A 20,232-nucleotide genomic window follows, 5' to 3' on the forward strand; every position below is an offset into this window, starting at 1 on the left:
TGCCATTTTCTAGTAGGGAAGGGAATTTCTGATTAGAATTTTCCTAGGAGTTCAGTATTTTTTTTATTTTGCTTTTTTGTAAGTCAGAGGCAAATTACATTTTAAATACTGCCAATCATCATCATTCATCGAATACCAATTTTTTTTGGATATAGGTAAACCACAAGTATAAATATTGAAAGGCGTATATATTTCTGAAGACCTGTAATTGTAAACAAACTTTTGCACATTCTCAAAATCAATTATCCACGAAATACAAGTTTGACTTTATTTTCAAAAGTTGGTATCCATAAAAATAAACAAATCCATGGTATGTTGAAATAATAATGTGCCATCAGCTCCATTCATCATCATGTTTACTTTTATACCCCGATTAACCCATAGCTTACAAAATTCATTGAAGCCCGTTCCATTATTGTATAACATAAGTTAACCTATGTACATCTAAGGTCATTGTAAATAATTAGGATTTTAATCTCTGATGAAGAAAAAAATAAGTCATGGTCGCAACCTAGGGTTTTGTAGTTAACCCTGAGTCTAACATGTCTAAATATAGAACTTTTTTGAATAACAACACATTGCTTGGATATATTGATGAAAGATGGTGTAACTTTAATACACCTTTCAAGGTCATGACTCATGAGTTACGATTACAGGTCAGATCACACAAACATAATTCTATATCTTCACAGTTTCATGTTACTTGTGAGGCACTAAAAGATTTGTGGAATATATAACCATTCATTATTTCTTATTGGTTGTATTTTAGATAAGGGAAGATTTAGGTATAGTACTGGACAGGGTTGCAAAAGTCCAAGTGGCTGTTCTTAACTTATTAGATAAGACTGTCATTGCCCTATCACTTACTTTTTGGACCTTTTGGATTATAGCTCTTCATCTTTTATATAAGCTTTGGATTTCAAATATTTTGGCCACGAGCATCACTGAAGAGACATGTATTGTCGAAATGCGCATCTGGTGCAAGAAAATTGGTACCATTAATTTTATTACTGTTGTTTTTTTCTGTGAAAGAAATTTGCAATTTTGTAATATGTTTCATAGACATGATAGATGTCATATAAAATATACAGTAGATAATATAAGGGGGAAACATTAAAGATTCTTATACCGTTAGTTATGGGTTATGTTTTATGTTGGGGTTAGGGCTATAGCCATAGCTATGAATAGGGTTAAGGGTTAAAGTAGATGTCAAAAACTAAGGAGTAGTATTGAGTCCAATACAAAAACACTGAAGTATATAAATGATTGTATATTTTTTTACAATTTGTGTAGAAATTTGACTGTAGGAGAAATGTATTTAAATATCTGCAATGAATTTTTATGCCCCACCTACGATAGTAGAGGGGCATTATGTTTTCTGGTCTGTGCCTCCGTTCATCCGTGCGTCCGTTCGTCCATCTGCTTCAGGTTAAAGTTTTTGGTCAAGGTAGTTTTTGAAGAAGTTGAAGTCTAATCAACTTGAAACTTACTACACATGTTCCCTATGATATGATCTTTCTAATTTTAATGCCAAATTAAAGTTTTGACCCCAATTTCACGGTCCACTGAACATAGAAAATGATAGTGCGAGTGGGGCATCTGTGTACTTGGGACACATTCTTGTTATTCTGTACTTTTCAGTAAATTATTACATTCTTACCATAATGATGATATAGAATATATGTAAGTTGTTTGCATTTAAACTTTCTCAAATTGACAGAAATAGCATTCTCTAAGATATGTTCATGATGTAAGGAGTGTTAAATTGTAATATTATCCTGTAAAACATTATGGGAATATAAAAACTTTTTATAGGAAATTGCAGAATATTAAGCCATCCATGGCAATATTTTTAACATGTTTGAATACTATCTTGAAACACCCAGTTAGTGCAAAAGATGATGTATTGTGGGGAACATATAAAACTGATTGTATGTCCAAACCGTCCATCTGTAGTCTGTCTGTCCAGTCTTGTAAGCCGTTTCACACATACAGTTCTTGTCAGATTTTTATTAAACTTTTATCAGAGGTTTATATTGGACAAGTTCGAAAGTCAATGCCCATCAATTATTTTTAGCAGAGGTTTGCCATGAAGAAATAAAAATTATAAGGAAAATTGGATTTTTAGTGTTCTTATATGTACAATTGGTGGTTGTTAGATTTTTATATGGAAAAGAACATTGTAAGTGCTTTCAAGCATACCTTTCCTAGAGATATTTCTGAAAAATGGAACTTAATTTTTTTGTTTAGATGTGTGAAGCGGGGGACATTGGAACTCTGTTTGATGATATATGTAGTTTAACTAAAATCTATTGTGAGACAATCTGAGAACTATAGCCTATTTTGAGCATCTATTTATGCATGTATTGTAGAACAATATCTTCTTCTGTATAAGTGGATAAGTACATGTGTGCTTATTTGTCTGCTGTAAGTATCAAACTTAAACAATGCAATAAATTTATAACATCTGTGAATGTGTTCTAATTTTTTTTATTAACTAGTTGATAATTTAAGTCTGTTTGCATGGTCAATATCAATTCTAATATAAACATGAGGATTTTTAGGTTCTGTTTGAAGCTGTTGCTCATTTATATCTGGAAGGTAATTAAATCTTGTAGTACTACAGCTTTTTTATGCCAATTTATGGGCATTATGTTTTCTGGTCTGTGTCCGTTCATTTGTCCATCTGTCTGTCCCGCTTCAGGTTAAAGTATTTGGTTAAAGTTTTTGGTCGAGGTAGTTTTTCATGAAGATGAAAAGTCCAATTACCTTGAAACTTAGTACACAGGTTCCCTATGATATGATCTTCTAATCTTCTATTTAAATGCCTAATTAGAGTTTATACCCCAATTTCCAACCCATGACGAAGGAGGGGCTTCAACCATATGTCATCATTGAAAGGCATTGATTGCACCCATCCCCCCTTTTTTCGTGTGGAAATTTGGTTGGTTATATAGGGAATCACTGAAGCAACAACTCCCAGAACTGCCACATGATTCAAGTCTAAGTAGTTTATCTACGATCATTACTAACCTGTTGACACTGAGTTTTTGAGGTGCACTCAACTTCTGTTTTGATTGAATGGGATTGCCATTTTTTTTTATAAAGTCGGTGGTTTCTAGGGGTACCCCCAACTTTATCTATGATTAAAACTTGCTGCTACCATATAACTAATAAGAATTCTGAAAGTGTCATTAACACCAACCATCAATCTGATTCATTATCTTGCCTTTACAATAAACACAACCCTTGTTTATTACTTTTCTTGCAGTCATGAGGGCCATTACAACTGCAAATATGATATTTAGACCCAACTTTCAGCTTGAGAAACCAAAATGTGTATTGAGTTTGTTTTGGAGGATTCCATGTAAATTAGAAATTGTCGTAATAGATAAACAAAGTATATATCACAAAATCACACAATAGCAAGGGAATAGTGCTTTTAATGTTGTTCTTCATCTCAAAGTCACAGTGTGGCCTTCAACACAAAACAACAAAAAGAAGTCACTCCACTACAAGTTTTAGATGGAACCTAGCACTGGTTTAAGGTAGCACAATACAAAGATTTTTCATCCCTAATCAGACATCTTTAAACTGATGTAATTCCACTCATCTTTCTTTAAATTTTATAAATGAGGTACCAAAAGAAAGAAGAAGGATTAATCTTTCAAATTGTGATAATTTCATTATGACATAATTATTACATAACTAATTATTATGTAATTAATTGCCATATTGTGATGTCTATACTTGAATGAATTTAGCTTCTTTGTTATTCATAGCATCCCAAAATACTTTATAGATTCTTGCACATGACAGTTTGACCTCCAAAACTGTGTCTCAGATTTTTCCTATTGTATTGCATTCTCTCATAAATCTTCAATGAAGTTTGCAACATCAATTCATAAGAGACCACTAAATTCAATTGGGTATTAAATGTGTGCTATTGATGATTTTAGAAATCTGAGACACAGTTTTGGAGGTCAAACTGTGTTGTACAAAAATTTATAAAATATTTTGGGATGCTATGAAGAACAACGACGCTAAATTCATGTAAGTGTGGACATCACAATATAACAACTAATTACATAATAAATAATCATGTAATAATTATGTCATAATGAAATTATCACAATTTGAAAGATTAATCTTTCTTCCTTCTTTTGGTACCTCATTTATAAAATATAAAGAAGGATGAAATGAATTACATCAGTCTAAAGTTGTCTGATTGGGAGTGCAAAAATCTTTGTATTGTGCTACCTTAAGTGGAATTCTTTTTAAAATGATTCAGATAGACTTTGTAAGATGCATCACCACCAGATGTGGCCTGTTTGGAAAAAAACATACTGGAAAGTAGTAAAAGAGTTCCTATAGGTAGGTGTAAATATAAAACTATAAGGAATATATTTTAGTTACAGGTATTAAGGTATCAAATAAAAGGTGTCTACCTTGAACTTATGTACACTCAGTTATATAGTCTGGTTAAGTTTTAAGGAAAAAATGTGTTGCTTAGTTATCCCACATGATAAACAACATTTGTGAGTTGAAACTTTGAAATGGGTACCTGATATATAAGCAGCATACATTGTGGTCAAACTCTTAGATTAGGCTTTGGTTTTCAGGTTTTAAGTTTGTTACTCACTTATCAAACAATTTCGTGTATGTGAACTTGTTATTACTAGTATATAATTGAAAAACAAAGGATATAGGGAATCCATCTATGAAACAAAATCAGTACATGAACAAACCAAACACAAACAAAAAACAAAGGATATAGGGAATCCATCCATGACATGAACAAACCAAACACAAACAAAAAACAAAGGATATAGGGTATCCATCCATGACACAAAATCAGTACATGAACAAACAAAAAGCAAAGGAACAACACTTTTATTGTTTTTCTTCATGTCAAAGTCACAGAAAGGCCTTCAGAAGGAGGTATGATGGGTTCCACATTATCTTTAACTCATTTCTTCATGTCAAAGTCACAGTAAGGCCTTCAGAAGGAGGTATGATGGGTTCCACATTATCTCTAACTCATTTCTTCATTTAATGGTGCAGATGCTTTTTCTCTGTACTATTTTCTTTTGCTTTTGTTGTATATTGGACATTGGTAAGTCTTTAGGTCTCCTATGGTTATAATAAATTCTTTGAAGTGTAACATTATGATTTTTTTCTACTTTTTTTCCAAACAAGACATGCAGTTGAACTCCTTAAGACTTGCTGAATCTACACCATGAACATAGTATAATCTTATGTCGGGTTGTGGCCATCATGGAATTCAGAATGACACATAAACAACAAACTTTATGACTGATTCTAATATATTTCAAATTCAGATTTTTTTATATATCTTTTTCCCCATTGATTGGACATTTAAACTAATAATATGTTCCATTCACTATGGTGGCCATCTTGAATTTCAGATTGACACCAAGCTTATTGTGTTTAGAGGGACAGTTAAACCATCTTTCATGCATGATAGAATATCACTTCATTATAAGAATATTTTTTTTAAGAAAAGGGTTATTTGTCAATGTTTTACAGGTGTTGCTAAGAGAGGTGTGGCATCCTTTTTTGTCCAAGTTGTTTAGGATTTGTTGCTCTTCAACTTTCGCAAGTTCAGACTGTTAAGCAACCTGAAATTAGTTTTGAAATGTCCATATAGAATCGCATAATACATTTGCCATTTGGTGTTACTCTTTCTTTTATTAACTTAGTCCATGTAACTGCATGTTGACTGTGAGCACCCCCACGAGTTGATTGATTGTTATTGAATATCTGTCACAGATTACCATGAATATGTTTCTGTTGTCGTAAACACAGTCATGTCCTCTTTTCTTGAATCATGACATCACTTGAATTATGGCATAACCTATGAGACTTATCACCGAATTCGTACTTGCCATGCATGAGCAGAACGACTATTGCCACATATGGAAAAGTATATTCTCTCCTTCCGGAGAATTCAAGATCATACTCGGGTCTGCTGGGGATCGTGTTCAGTGTCCTCGGCTTTTGATATATTTTTGTCCCTTTGCCTTTGGCACCGTATGCCTCTTTTTAAAATCAGATGATGAGTACAAGTGGATTCATAACTTGATATCGTCTGTCTAACCCACCTTATCAGATTTAGACCTAGGTAGCACAACTGAATTTGATACTTTGAAATGGGAAAACACGAAAACATAAAAAATGAAAAAGAAACACAAATTCAATGGAGAGAAACAATACATAAACTGACTTATATGCAACACAGAAAGCCAACACAAACCCATTCGAATACAAGTTGGTGAACTAGTAAGATACTTTATAAGAGGATAGGCAGTTGTTCCCCTAGTGAAAATTTAACATAAATGTATAACTGAATGCTGTATTTTTTTTAATTGAGATACGAGATGAGAACCCATTTGCATGTAGCCCGAAACTCTCAAAATGTTATTGTCGCTTGCTTCGGCAGAAATTGTCTCGTGGAAAGTAAGCAGTATCAGAAAGTTGGTAAACAAAAATCTTGGAATTCGATTATAAAAGAGTATGTGAACTATAAAAGGTCATAAAAGATATATATATATATATAATTATTTTCTGTGACTGTATATTACATTAATTTGTAGGATCCTTTACTATAGATAATTTAGCTGATCTGTAACAATAACATCTTCATGCCTTATATATCATGTACTGTAGTACGCCGCTAGATTAAAACTGACGAGGAAAGGTAACACACGGCCAGCGAAAACTGTTTTTTTGAGAGCCCAGGTGGTCGTGTGGTCTAGCGGGACGGCTGCAGTGCAGGCGATTTGGTGTCACGATATCACAGTAGCATGGGTTCGAATCCCGGCGAGGGAAGAGCCAAAAATTTGCGAAAGCAAATTTACAGATCTAACATTGTTGGGTTGATGTTTAGACGAGTTGTATATATATATATTTATATATACATTTAAAAAAAAAAATTGATTAACAATTCAAACGAGAAACGGCACACGGTCTGATATATTTAAAAAAAAAAATGATATACAGTAAGAAACAGCAACCACTGATTTACAGACTCTTGACTTTGTACATGCACACAAACAGCATATGTGGCAGGGTTTAACATATTTTCGGTCGCTCAACCCTTAAGCCGTAACATGTACAGTGATGTAGTAGCATAGCATAAGAACAAACTATATATATCAGGTGAAAAGGAATTGACTCTTGATATCAATACAAACAACTAATAAAAATGTTGCTGATAAAATCTCAAACAGTCATGATTTTTCGTTGTTTTTAGCCATCTTTATCACGCAGGTATTCATAATCTCACCATGTGTTCCGGGAGCCATGATATGCCGCCAAATTGTTGCCAAACCTTCAAGAATGACTTCGATGTGAAATAAATTCACTGGAAATTGATCTTGGTTACCTCTTTTAGGTACGAAGCATAGTGAAAACCAGAGACATATAAAAGGCAAATCCTCAAAATAAACATCAATAAAAATAAATTAAATGTGAATACAGAAGAAGATAAATCATGAGTAAATTTTGGTAGCTTTTTTTGTACTTTTAATAAGTTAATCAGGAGGGACTCATATAGCTAAGAAAAGGTCAACACGGAAGATGTTAAAACTTAAAAGAAGTGTGAAAAATATTAATTTACACTCTGTTCTAAAAGACTAAAAACGCCCCACTCGTTTCGGTAAGTATTTTAAGTGAAATAGGATAATTAAATTATAAAATCAATCAGAGACATGTATGGTATTTTTGAAACTATATCTACTTGTATATGAAATAAATTATTGTTGCGAATATGAAAAATTACAAATCTGAACTGGTGCGGACATATAAGTCCCATATAATATGTATATATATCTGCTTTGATGTAATAGTTTAAGAAACGGCTTACATATAATCTTTTCAGTCCCGTTTTAAAAATAGTTCTATGACCATTGAATTTCATTTTAAATGAATATATAATCGATAATTTTCATAAGTTTTGTGTTCTATCAGCCATGTGTTTATATGTTTATAAAATAAATTATCGATCGCAAAATAATACACATTGTTTGTTTACATCGAACAGCTGATCGCCATAACCTCGTGGTAATGTTGTCACGTGATAAATGTCAAACAAAATAATGACCTATGACCTTTGGGATTTCACGGTTCCTGAAGAAATAAAGACAATCGAAGTTCTTTACAGCAATTTTTACAATACAATTTTATGATTTAAGTAAATTGATAGATACAGTAATTGATATGAAGTGTGAATAACAAAAATAACTATCTAATACGGGCGGAGTTAAGATGACCATGTGACCTATCGTCATGCATAGATTTCCACATCCGCCATCATTGTTGTTTTTGTTTTGAGGACAGATTGCAGACGAATAAAACTTTCCTGAAAATAAGTTATATTGAACGAAATGTCTTCACCAAGCCCAGGAAAGAGAAGAATGGATACTGATGTTGTGAAGCTGTATCCTTAGATATTCATTGTTTCGGTCGATGTGTATATTTTTCAAGATATTTCCGCTGTATGAAGTCGCCAACAACTGGCCAGGGTTTGGTTTCGTTGAGGACATTTCATCACTTACCTTTTATAGTCATATCAATTTTGCAAACTGTTAATCAATCTTTTCTCAAAATAAAAGAATCAGTTTTATTTTTTTAGTAGATTTATAAGGCACAATATGCTACAAAGAATTCAATAACCTGCCTTGGCATGCATTGTACACACGTTTACACAAAATTTATTTTTATGTAAACCAGGTAAACAAATATTGTTTACAAGTGCTGGGTGTGTGACTCTCAAAGTTCTTCAATTTTTGTTATCAAAGATATTAAAAACTCAATGTGTTATAACAAGTATTATATGTTTTTAAGTATACTCAAAATAGACTTAGAAAACATAAATTTGCCATTACAAGTCTGTCTTTTAAATTGAAGTCCACTTATATGATTTAAGATCTTTGATAAAAGAAAAGGAGCTTAATTTTACGCTAAGATTACATTTTATAAACATAATTGAATTTTTTGTTTTCATGTAAATAGATGACATGCAGTTTCAGTGGTGCATGCACCAAAATGAATCTAACATGTTTATACTGGGCGGCATTATCCTTAGTATCTGCCATCAACACCACAATCCCCCCCCTTTTTGGGAGAAAATCTTGGTTGGTTATATAGGGAATCACTGAAGCATGACTGGAGCAGCTCCCCTTTTAAAAGGTTCTGGATCTGCCACTGATATCTGACTTTGGAAAACACATGATGAATGAACATATCATACTGGATTTAACTTTTTTTTAACACTGAACCCTCCCCCTTTTTACTGAAAGTAATACTGTAAAGGAATTTGTTGTATGATTGGATATATAAATGGAGTCTAACTGGTTGAAATAGGGAAGATTTTCTTAGACTCAGTCAGTCAAAGCACTGTCTTTAGATTCTGAGATGGAGGGTTTGATCATGCTGGTACACCATTCATCACGATGATGTACATGTATTTTTGCAATACAGTAATGGAACAACAAGCATGTACTATGGACATATATGTAATAGTTTGCAAGGACCTGTGATCAGTTTCATAAAAAGTCTTGACCAAAGTTGATCATACTGAATTGTTCATGACTTAAGATCAATTTTAGTTGTTCTATTTTTTGTGAAACTGAATACTGGCAGTTAACTAGATTGGGCCATGAGGTATGAGCATGTCATTAGGGATGACCTGTAAGTAACTAGCAAGACGGTTTTCCAGTGGGATGCTCTAGGTTTGTCCTTTTGTGAACCTGTAAGCTGTTCGGATGAATGGAACACAGGTTGGAAAAAGTAATGAGGGATAGATTTGAACAATTGGAAATAAACATAGTTGCAGTTATAACTGAACAAAAGCTCAAAGTACTAAAAAGACTCAGACTGTTAAGAAAGTGACTTAGTCACACTCAGATGTCTTGACAGCTTAACTTTGAAGTTGATTTCCTACCCAAGCACCATGAACAGTATAGGAAGAAATAGCTTTGTTCAAATAAAAAAGGTTAACTGTTATGGAAATCTGTATTCCAAATCACTCCGTTATTAATGTTTCTTTGCTTATTGTATGTAAATGTCAGATATATTTTGATAAAACTGGACATCTATGTTCTTCAATACACTGATATAGCATTAACAACTTCTGAACAATGAATTTTGCACAACTCTGGTGCAAGAAGTCATTGTGAAATAGCAGTGAATGGCCAATGAGATGTGAGCGTTTGCTCTGTTGTGAAGGCCTCATTGTGTATTTTTGATATATTTTGTGTCGTGATTTAGTACATCGAGAGTAGACTGCACTTTTGATCTTCCATTACTAAATAATAAAAATTACAGAAGAAAAGGGCTCAAATTAAAGAATAGAGAATATTGTGAATAAATTTTTAAGAAACAAAATGGCTTGAAAAATTAAAAAACCTTCCCACACTTTCCACATGATATATCATTAATGTAAATGTATTGAAGAAACCATTGTTAACCCTTAAAGTGGCAAATTATGCCTTCATTCTAAAAGGACAGATGGGTGGCTGTTTAATGTTCAGTGGCAAATAGTAACATGGTGCTACATGTACAAAATGTATATACAGAAGTGGAGTGAGAGGGTTTTTCAAGGGGCCCACCACCCTTTGTGGGAAACATTTGGTTGATTAAATAGGGAATCACTGAAGCATGACTGGAGCTGGCCCCCTCTCAGGCAGTCAGTGGGCCCCCACTTATGAAAATTTCTGGATCTGATACTGATATATATATAATTAAATTTGAAAAATAGAATGTATTATAAAAGTGTTGGTTAATTTTAGAAGAAAGTCCTTTTTGAAATCCGATCATGTTATTTAAATAAATTGGGGAGATTTCCGGAGAATGCTATATAGGTAAAGTAATATAGCAGTATCCTCACTTGAAATGTCATATACCATCTAATTTGTAAACAAGAATATGTGGATATTGATTTTTTTTTAAATTAACTATATAATATATCACATCCATAACAATTTCTAAAAAAAAGCTTTTGTTTTTGCAGCACATTTTAAAATACAGCACCACATTACCATGATTGTAATAGGCCTGTGGGAAAACTTTTTTTTTTTGGGAGGATAAAGTGATGTTATCTTTTTATTAAACAAATTGTTGTAATACACCAGTTAGAACAACAAAGTATGCATTAACCCAATTAGATTGAATTTAATGCAGTCCTTTGAGACTTTAACTTGTGTTTTTCTAAAGCATCGTGGATGATCAATGAAACATAATCAAACAATGATCAGGGAATTTTTTATCACTAAAAATAATTTGATAAATCTGTGATGAATCCCAGAAGGGGGTGGGGTCCAAGGGTTGAATGATTTGAGTAATTCATATGAAAGTGGATATGGTTGGAACCCCCCACCCCCTTTTTATCCTGGCTTGGAAACACCCCCCTTTTTTATCCTGAGTTGGGGACCCCCTTTTTAAAATGGTTGGATACACCCCTGTCATTAGACAGTAGTACATGTCTACTGAAATGTTCATGTCTTTAGAGTGTTTTTTCTCTCTCTCAAAAGATTTTTAGTTGTAGTGTCATGTCCAAAACTATTGATAGCTCGGTACTTCCCTTTATTATCTATACAGAATTTTGACCAATCTCTCTATAGCTATGAAATCTTTTTACTACTGATAATTTAATCAGTATTGCATTGTAGTAATTTTCCTTAACACCATCAGTATTGAAAGCAAGCATGAGGTAACGATACTAGGAGGATTGAACGAGTTCATTGTCAAGTTTTATGGACCTAGTGGTAGTGAGTATAAAATGAAGCTCAATATATATTTTTAGTCAATGTCATTATCAGCTGAGTCAGCATTTATTTGAAGAGGTTAAATGAAGTAAGATTTTTACATATCCTCATTTGAGTATTTAAAGCAGCATACATATGTATCAGATATCATAATGGGAGTTCTTTTTATAATGTGATACTCACCCAGTTAGAGCTAATTTCCTAATGCATGTTGAGCAACACTTTGGTATCATTGCTTGCTTTGTTTGTATAATGTACAGTTAATTGGGATAACTTTGAATCAACATTAGATAAAATATATAAATATTATATATAAAGGTTTAACTAAAAATGTATCATGACTATGCATATATTATGGCTATATATATATATATATATATATATTGTTTGAAGACATCAATCTTAATTACAAAGCTTGAGTCAACATTCATAAAAACAAAGCAAGCAGGCCAACCAAAGTTTTACTATACAAGACATATTAAGAAATTAGCTCTTAAATGGTAAGTTTCCAAACTTTTATGGATGACCAATTTTTGAATGAATAATGTATTTATAGCCTTTGGAATTTTGAAACAGCTGGTGCGTTTTTGTTGTCCCCACTATTACAGTAATTGGATAGTTTGTATATGATATTCCTAGACACATAAACTGTTGAGTGTTGTTTAAAATTTTAATTTTGGATTTCTTCTTTAAATGTAACTTTCTTCAAATTTTTCTGAAAAGTCACACCCTTGTTAAGGGAGGGATTACCCACATACATGTAACGTAATAATATTACCTTACAAACACTGGAATGAAAGGTCTACATCAGTACTTAATTGGCATATGATTTTGGTTGCATTTGTTTAAATTTTCTTCTTAACATGGATCTTATAAAATTAGTTATGAAAAGGTAAAAAGATTTTTCCAGTTTATTACCAACCACATATATATGTTGTCTGCTCTATGGTCGGGTTGTTGTCGCTTTGACACATTCCCCATTTCTTTTCTCAATTTTATCAACATACACATATTTGGGGAAGTGAATAGATGAGTTCATTTTTTTTTCAGGATTAATAAAAACAAAATTATGATAATTATACGAATAGAATAATGATCTTTGTCTTTTTTTCAAAAAAATCTTTAAATTTCAGAACCTTTGTGAGAAATACATTATTTCAAATCTGAAGGTTATCATAACCTATAAATTAAGTGTTTAAAATTGTGTTTCGTTTTTTTCTGAAATATATTCATTTGACAGTTTCAATTTACAAATAGTTTAAAAGTAAAAAATTTATTGACAAAAGTGTAAACATTGATTGAGTTTGTCATCTTTTGTGAACAATGAAAAAAACATTTAAAATAGATAGTTTTGCATATTTGAATTCATCAATAAGAATTTGCCTATTGATAAACAGAAGAACAGATTTTCCATATTGATATTATTAATAAAATTAAGTTATTTTATATAATGATCTGTGTCATTTTAAATTACCTTAACTAAAAAATACACAGATGGTAAATTCATTTGTCAATAAATGTGCAGATTGATTGATTGATCACTAAACCATGGAAATATTAAAACAAACTAGTTTATTAATATATTGAAGATAGATTTAAAGATTAAATACATTTCAATTGACATTCCAAGAAAAAAATGTGTATCATATTAAAGTTTATTAGATTATTAAAGTTATATATATATAATATAATATATCAAGATTACACTAATTCATTCATACAACAATGTACATCTGATTGCAAACATATCATGTTTCCAATTGCTTGTGCAGAAGGACCTTATTTCACTGTTCTACTTTTAAGAAAATCTCAGGTTTTGTCTTAATTAAAACGCTTTCAAAATTTTAGAAGGAGACATTTTATTGGTTAACATTTTTTTCAGAACAGAAAGTTCAGTGAAGCATTGTCTTATCCATGAAATATAGCAATTGAATACAAGATCGGTTTTAAGAAAATTGCATTGCAAACTTTTTTTAAAGTAAAAATATGGATTAGTATATAGTAAACAAACAATTGAAGCATTTAAAAATCGAAAAAAAAAACACATTTATAGATTATCTTTGATCATCTCAACAAGATTGATTTTCTCGCTTGAGTTGGTAGGGCGAAAGTGAGAAAAGCAATCGAGTTGAGATGACCAATGAAAATTTGTTTATCACTATTTTACCTATGATGACTGTGTCAATTTCATTAGCAAGGGCACATGCCCCCTTAGTTTCTAGCGATAATTTTCATATATTATCACTCAACTCCTCTGAGAAAAGAAATTATCAGTCAGCCAAATCAAAGGAAAATTTTGTAAAATAGGGATAAAATAGGATATTAATGTTTTATTTGAAGAAATTGTTTATTTGTATTTGTAGCTCCATATGATGGGGGAGTTTGGAAAGTGAGAGTAGATTTACCAGAGAAATATCCTTTTAAGTCTCCCTCTATTGGTAAGCATGATCTGATATTACACTATAACTCATACACATGTTAGCATTAAGTGGTCAAATTGATTTGATTTCATGTAGTACTTTTTATGGATTTGTTATATACAATTGTATTGTAAATAAGCATGTTATAATACATGTACATGTAGTCACCAAGATAAAAAAAAAAGCTTGCTTCAAGTTGCAATAATTACTCTGTAATTTTTTTTTTTTATGTATATCAAGATTATAACCTAGAGGTATATTATGAATTTTGATTTCATCTCCTCTTGATCAAATCCAGTTTTGTCCAGTTTTATCATCTTTTAAGAAATGTTATTCTTTATAAATGATTTATTTATTTGATTTAATTGACCCTGAAACAATAAACATAAACAATAGGAAGCCTACATAATTTATTCTTATTAGTTTGACATATTTTTAACCTATTAAGTAACATCTAAAAATAGACATAAAAGCTGTACATATTACATGTTACATATATATATGTTTGTAGGTTAAAACTTCCTGATTTTAAATTTAATAAAATCTTTACATATACATGATATAACAATGTATTTGATTTTGACATCATATACATTTTTTATGGGATTGCTATTAGATAACATATGTATGTTTTATATATCATGATATAATGTACTGAGACATCAATTCATTTGCATACATACATCACTGCTTTATTGGTGCATATTTTATGCCTACATAAGTCATAATGTTAAAAGTCTGCACTTTAAGATTGGAGACATAAATAATTTTTTGGCTGTGACATATTCATAAAGATTGAAATGTTTATAATATTTATTAACTTACTCATGGATTATCATAAAATTTACACTATGTTATTTTTATTTACTAGTACTAGTACTGAGACCATTTTCAAGGTGTTCTTTTCATTTTCTAGCACTTTAATCTGTTAGTACCCCAAGGTTTCATCATCTCAAAAGTCAAAGATTTGATACATGATTTATCACATCCCTTTCTTAATTTCTCTTGTTGATTAATTTAGATAACTATTTTTTATTGATAAAAGAAGTAAGTTTCCAAAACCTTTTGGCTTATTTTTAGTTGACCTTAATTGTTTCCTCCTTAATGACGCCTTTTGACGCCACCCCTTTACTCCATAATGACGCCTTTCGACGCCTGTGTAGTACATCAGTTGAAACCCTATGGCTATTAAATGTCTATCAGACTTAATCAAATTTGTATCCAATATGGAAATTGATATTCACAAAAATATTTGACTTTAAATTTTTTTGATGAAAAAATATTTTTTGCAATTCTTTTTAATATGTTAGAGTTCACCATTTTATTGAAAAATCTTATGCCAATCAAGTACGCAAAAAAATATTTCCATTGAGGAAAGGGTTAAAGGCAGATTTGGTTATTCTTTTCAAGTTTTTTAAAAGAATTAAAAGTTTTCTCGTATAGCTCCTTAAGTTGTCAACCTTTTATACATACATGTAAATTTTTTTTTTAAATTTTGGTTTGAGCATTCCTGGTAAATCCAGAAAAGTACCAAATTTATCAATGTTTTTCATTGAATTGAGTGAGACCTGAGATTTTATGTTTGGAGCTCATTAGGCTTATAAACAATATCTATATTTGTTGAAAGTCTTTGAACTTTTTGCATTTCAGAAATGCCGTTATTTGGTGATTTTAGCTTAGAGATTTAACTAAATATTTTCAACAGTTTGACCTAAATAAAATATATTTTTACATTCACGATGATACTTATATATATTGTTAAGATAAAAACTTATGAGAAATAAATTTTTAATCAAAGTTAATATTTTTCAGGTTTTATGAACAGGATATTTCATCCCAATATAGATGAAGTGTAAGTTTAATTGAAGATCTGGCACATTTTGCGAACCACCTCTGACCTCACTCATATTCTATCCAATGAAACATGCATACTATATAAAAAAGAAGATGTGGTGTGAGTGCCAAATAGACAACTCTCCATTCAAGTCACAATTTATAAAATGTTAACAATTCTAGCTTAAAGTACGACCTTCAACACAGAGCCTTTGCTCACACTAAACAGCAAGCTATAAAGGGCCCCAAAATGTAGTTTACAGTGGATTCATTATATTATTTGTTGGATACCAATTTTCGTGGATTTCAATGGTACAGGTAAACCATGAAATTAAATGTTTAACGAATGACAAATTTTCTATAAGCTTGTATGCAGACCTCGTCAAAACCAAGAAATTAAATATCAACGAACATACAAGTTTTGCTTTATCCACGAAAATAAATGCATCAACATTACTTGATTAATTTTGTAATTAGGTAGTTCAAAGGGGAATCATTTACAATAAGTCATTGATATGTGGAATGCAGCTGTATAATTGACACATTCCAAGAGTTTTTTAGCTCAACCCTACTGGCCTCAGTCATGTTTCTTGACCTTGAAAGATTTGCATTGTTAGCATTTTAAAGTTTTGCCATTAAAATTTCAATTTTTTCATGATATACAATAAAAATAAAGCTAAAAGCAAGACATTAGTTTATTATTACTAGTGTTATATACAAGACCAGATGCATAGTTATAATAAAACAGAGTTGTGGGTTCAAAGTTCAAACTGGAAAAGTGTGATATAGTCGTGTCATTTCATTTTAGATCATTATTTTATATTATAGATCTGGTTCTGTATGCTTAGATGTTATAAACCAGGCATGGACAGCTTTATATGGTAAGATAAGATAATGATAAAAATCTTATACTTTACAAATTTTCATTCATTATCATGGTTTTGACACTATAGGGAGTTCTCTAACTGACACCATGTGAAACAGGCCCAGACACAGTCACAGAAAAGAAAGGAGTTGAATGATGTTCATTTCAACTCTTTTTTTGAATTTATCTTATCTGAAATTTCACAGACTGGTGACTAGCTTGTTGTACTGAAAAGTCTGCTGAATATATGATAGGTTTTTAAAAAGACAGGTTGGGAAGGAGAATGTTTATTATTTCTAAACATTATCTCTGACAGATTATTCAGTAAATACTTTTATGTTATTCTGGAAGATCTAAAGCAAAAAGGAATATTAATAAATTTGTTATTAGTTATCAAGTACATCTTCGGCCAGGTAGAAGATCTCTTGGACTCACATTTTTTATTTGAAAAATAATTATCATTATAGCTGTTAATCTTGGTGAAGGAATGATTTATTTTTGACTAGGTTTTTATAAGGCAAATAACTTTATGAAAGTTATGTATATATAACAGAATTAAAAAAACAAAGATTGGCATATACATGTAAATATTAGGAAAATCACAAAAAAAAGGAAAAAAAAAGATGAGAAACATTTGTACTCAGGTTTTGTTAACTTTTATATTTGTCTTTTCAGATCTGTCCAATATCTTTGAGTCTTTTCTGCCACAGTTGTTAACTTACCCTAACCCTACCGATCCACTTAATGGTGATGCTGCCTCAATGTATTTACATAAACCAGAAGAATACAAGAAGAAGGTTGCAGGTTTGTAGAAAATTGTTATTTGTTTTAATTTTGTCTGTCAGTTGCTATAGTTTTCTTGTGTAAATGATGGCTACTGTAAAATAAAGTCAATTAGCAATGTAGGAATTTTAAAAAGAATTTTGAAGGTAGAGCAATTGAGAGGGGAAAAAAATGGCCAAGTATAATAAAGTAAGGAGGGATAACAAAAAAATGATGACCCTGCCATAGCGAGGGGGCATTAAGTTTTACCTTTGTCCATCTGTACCTCCATCTGTAAGTACATCCAAAAAGTTGGTTTTAAATTTTCAAACTTCCTCAACCCAATGCTATGAAACTTATACAAAATGCTTATTACTACAGAACACAGATCTGTGTGGGTGGTTGTGGCATTAATTTTACTGTCCTAGAGTTATGCCCCTTTACAAATGGAAGAATTGGTGAAATTTTTGTTTCCATTCTCTTACTTTAGTTTAACTCAAACAAATGTTATGAACTTATGCACAATGCACAGATCAAGTTGAAACTTTTATGACATCACTTTTACCGTTCTAGAGTTATGTCCCTTCACAAATGGAAATAAAATGCTGAAAACTTTGTTTCTATTCTCTAAACATCACAAAAGTCAGATCAAGTACCAATTTTGGTAACATTGCTTTTACTGTTCTGTAGTTAAGTCCCTTTATAATGTTCTATGCAAGTTGGGGCGTCATCTGTGTCCCATGGACACATTCCCCTTTAATATAGATATTTGTTAATATTGTCTTTCAGAATATTTATTTTATGGTAAATAACTCTTGTCTATTTTCAGAATATGTAAAGAAATATGCAACGGAAGAAGCATTAAGAGAACATGAACACCAGTCATCATCTAGTGAAAGTTCTATGAGTGATTTCTCAGAAGATGAAGCTCAAGACATGGAACTGTAACCATAGCTTTGTCATAAGATTTCATCATCCCATATTGCATCAGTTCTAAATTTAACACCATGTGAAAGTGAAAATGCTGTTTATTGCTTGTACCCCTTGTTGCTTCATATAATATGTTGTTTGTTGTTGTTTTAGATGGTGACTTTATTGATAGATGGACAAATTATTATCAGCTGTAATTATGACAATTTGTGTATAATATTTTTAAACATCTTATTGGAGCAGGCTTCTTCAAATTCAGATTTGTTTGTACACTTACAAGTATTTTTTTCCATTCCATCGCAATATTGTTATAGGAAATTTTTCATTTTTTGCTTTTCACTAAAGAAAAATTAAGGTTTTTGTGAACGGTTAACAGTATATTTATTTCTCTTTTATAATAAATACCACCATTCTTCTTACTTGAGAAATAAAGCAAATTTTTGAGACACTAGGGTATTTATTAACAATATTTACCTTTATAAAAAGTCCTGAACAGGTAAGCTCTTTTTAAAAAATCGAAACTTCGGTAAATGCAAAAAATCACATATTTTTTTTTTGGCTGATGAAACTTAACTAAAAAATTCCCTATTGTTTTAATCCATCAATTTAAGACACTCGTATCATTTTTGATAATGAACAAGGGGATGTTATCTGGTGTTATTTTTAGAACATGTTAACCTGGGAAATTGTTATGCAGGCCTTCAGGAAGTGTTTTTGAATGAAGTATAATTGTAAAACAAAATGTAAGATTCTGACTCCTTTTAATATTCTTATATTTTAGTTCATATCTAACAAAAAAATCTGGAAAATTGAGTTCTCTTATTGCAATCTAGTAAACAGTTTCTTCTTTTCTTTCGTTAAACGTTTTTCTGTGAATTTCAAATTCTGAGCACACTTAGCTACAAGTTTGTGCCACTTGACATCGAAGTTGTAGGAAAACATATGGATAACTTGTGCTATCTTTTGTCATCCTCATCCAGGTCACACTTTGGGAAATTCCCATGACAAAAAATTATAAACTGGGTCATTTTTGTGTTTTCCACACATTTTTTTCATTCAAACACTATATGTTATGTGTGGCCTATGTACGCTTTGATGGATAGTATTAAATTTCTTCATTTGATAAAATTGTATGCTGTGATAAATGTTTTGACTTAGTGCTTTAAAATGTCCCCCAGAACTTAAAAAAGTTTGATATCTTTAGTCTTTCGACTTTGTACATGTTCAATTGCAAAATAAAGTTTTTCATTACTGAAATAAAACATTATGGTGTTGAAAATAATAGAAAGTAAGTGAGACTTAAATATTTTCTTATTTGATATAAACAGAAAGTTTATCTAAAACTGGATGTTTTATTTATAGTTACTACTTTACTTTTAGTTTTAATGAAATGAATTTTTATGTAGATTTTTGTTTAAATTTTGATGCATAAGACAACAAGAGAAACTATTGAATGAAATAAACATTTCATAGTGATGTATTGGATAGGGCTAATATTACTTATTTTATTTTGAACCAATACTTTAAGATAAATTTTCAGATAAAGTTTGATATCATTTAAAAAAAACTCTGTTTTTCCTTATTTTTTTTAGTTAGATATTAGAAAAGATTATTAATTGATTTAATTTTATAA

At 31.0% G+C, this 20,232-nt stretch overlaps 1 protein-coding gene across 1 annotated transcript; it reads left to right on the forward strand.

Annotated features, from left to right (window-relative positions):
• Positions 1 to 8,301: 8,301 nt before the first annotated feature.
• On the forward strand, positions 8,302 to 19,341 carry LOC143075548 (ubiquitin-conjugating enzyme E2 H). Its single transcript, XM_076251012.1, has 7 exons — positions 8,302 to 8,461; positions 11,716 to 11,792; positions 14,153 to 14,227; positions 16,022 to 16,061; positions 16,871 to 16,923; positions 17,583 to 17,711; positions 18,499 to 19,341. The coding sequence occupies exons 1-7, from the start codon at positions 8,409 to 8,411 to the stop codon at positions 18,615 to 18,617; spliced, it is 546 nt and encodes a 181-aa protein (XP_076107127.1). The 5' UTR covers positions 8,302 to 8,408; the 3' UTR covers positions 18,618 to 19,341.
• Positions 19,342 to 20,232: the final 891 nt, after the last annotated feature.

Source organism: Mytilus galloprovincialis, chromosome 1 (assembly GCF_965363235.1).
Source record: "Mytilus galloprovincialis chromosome 1, xbMytGall1.hap1.1, whole genome shotgun sequence".
NCBI classification, from domain to species: domain Eukaryota; kingdom Metazoa; phylum Mollusca; class Bivalvia; order Mytilida; family Mytilidae; genus Mytilus; species Mytilus galloprovincialis.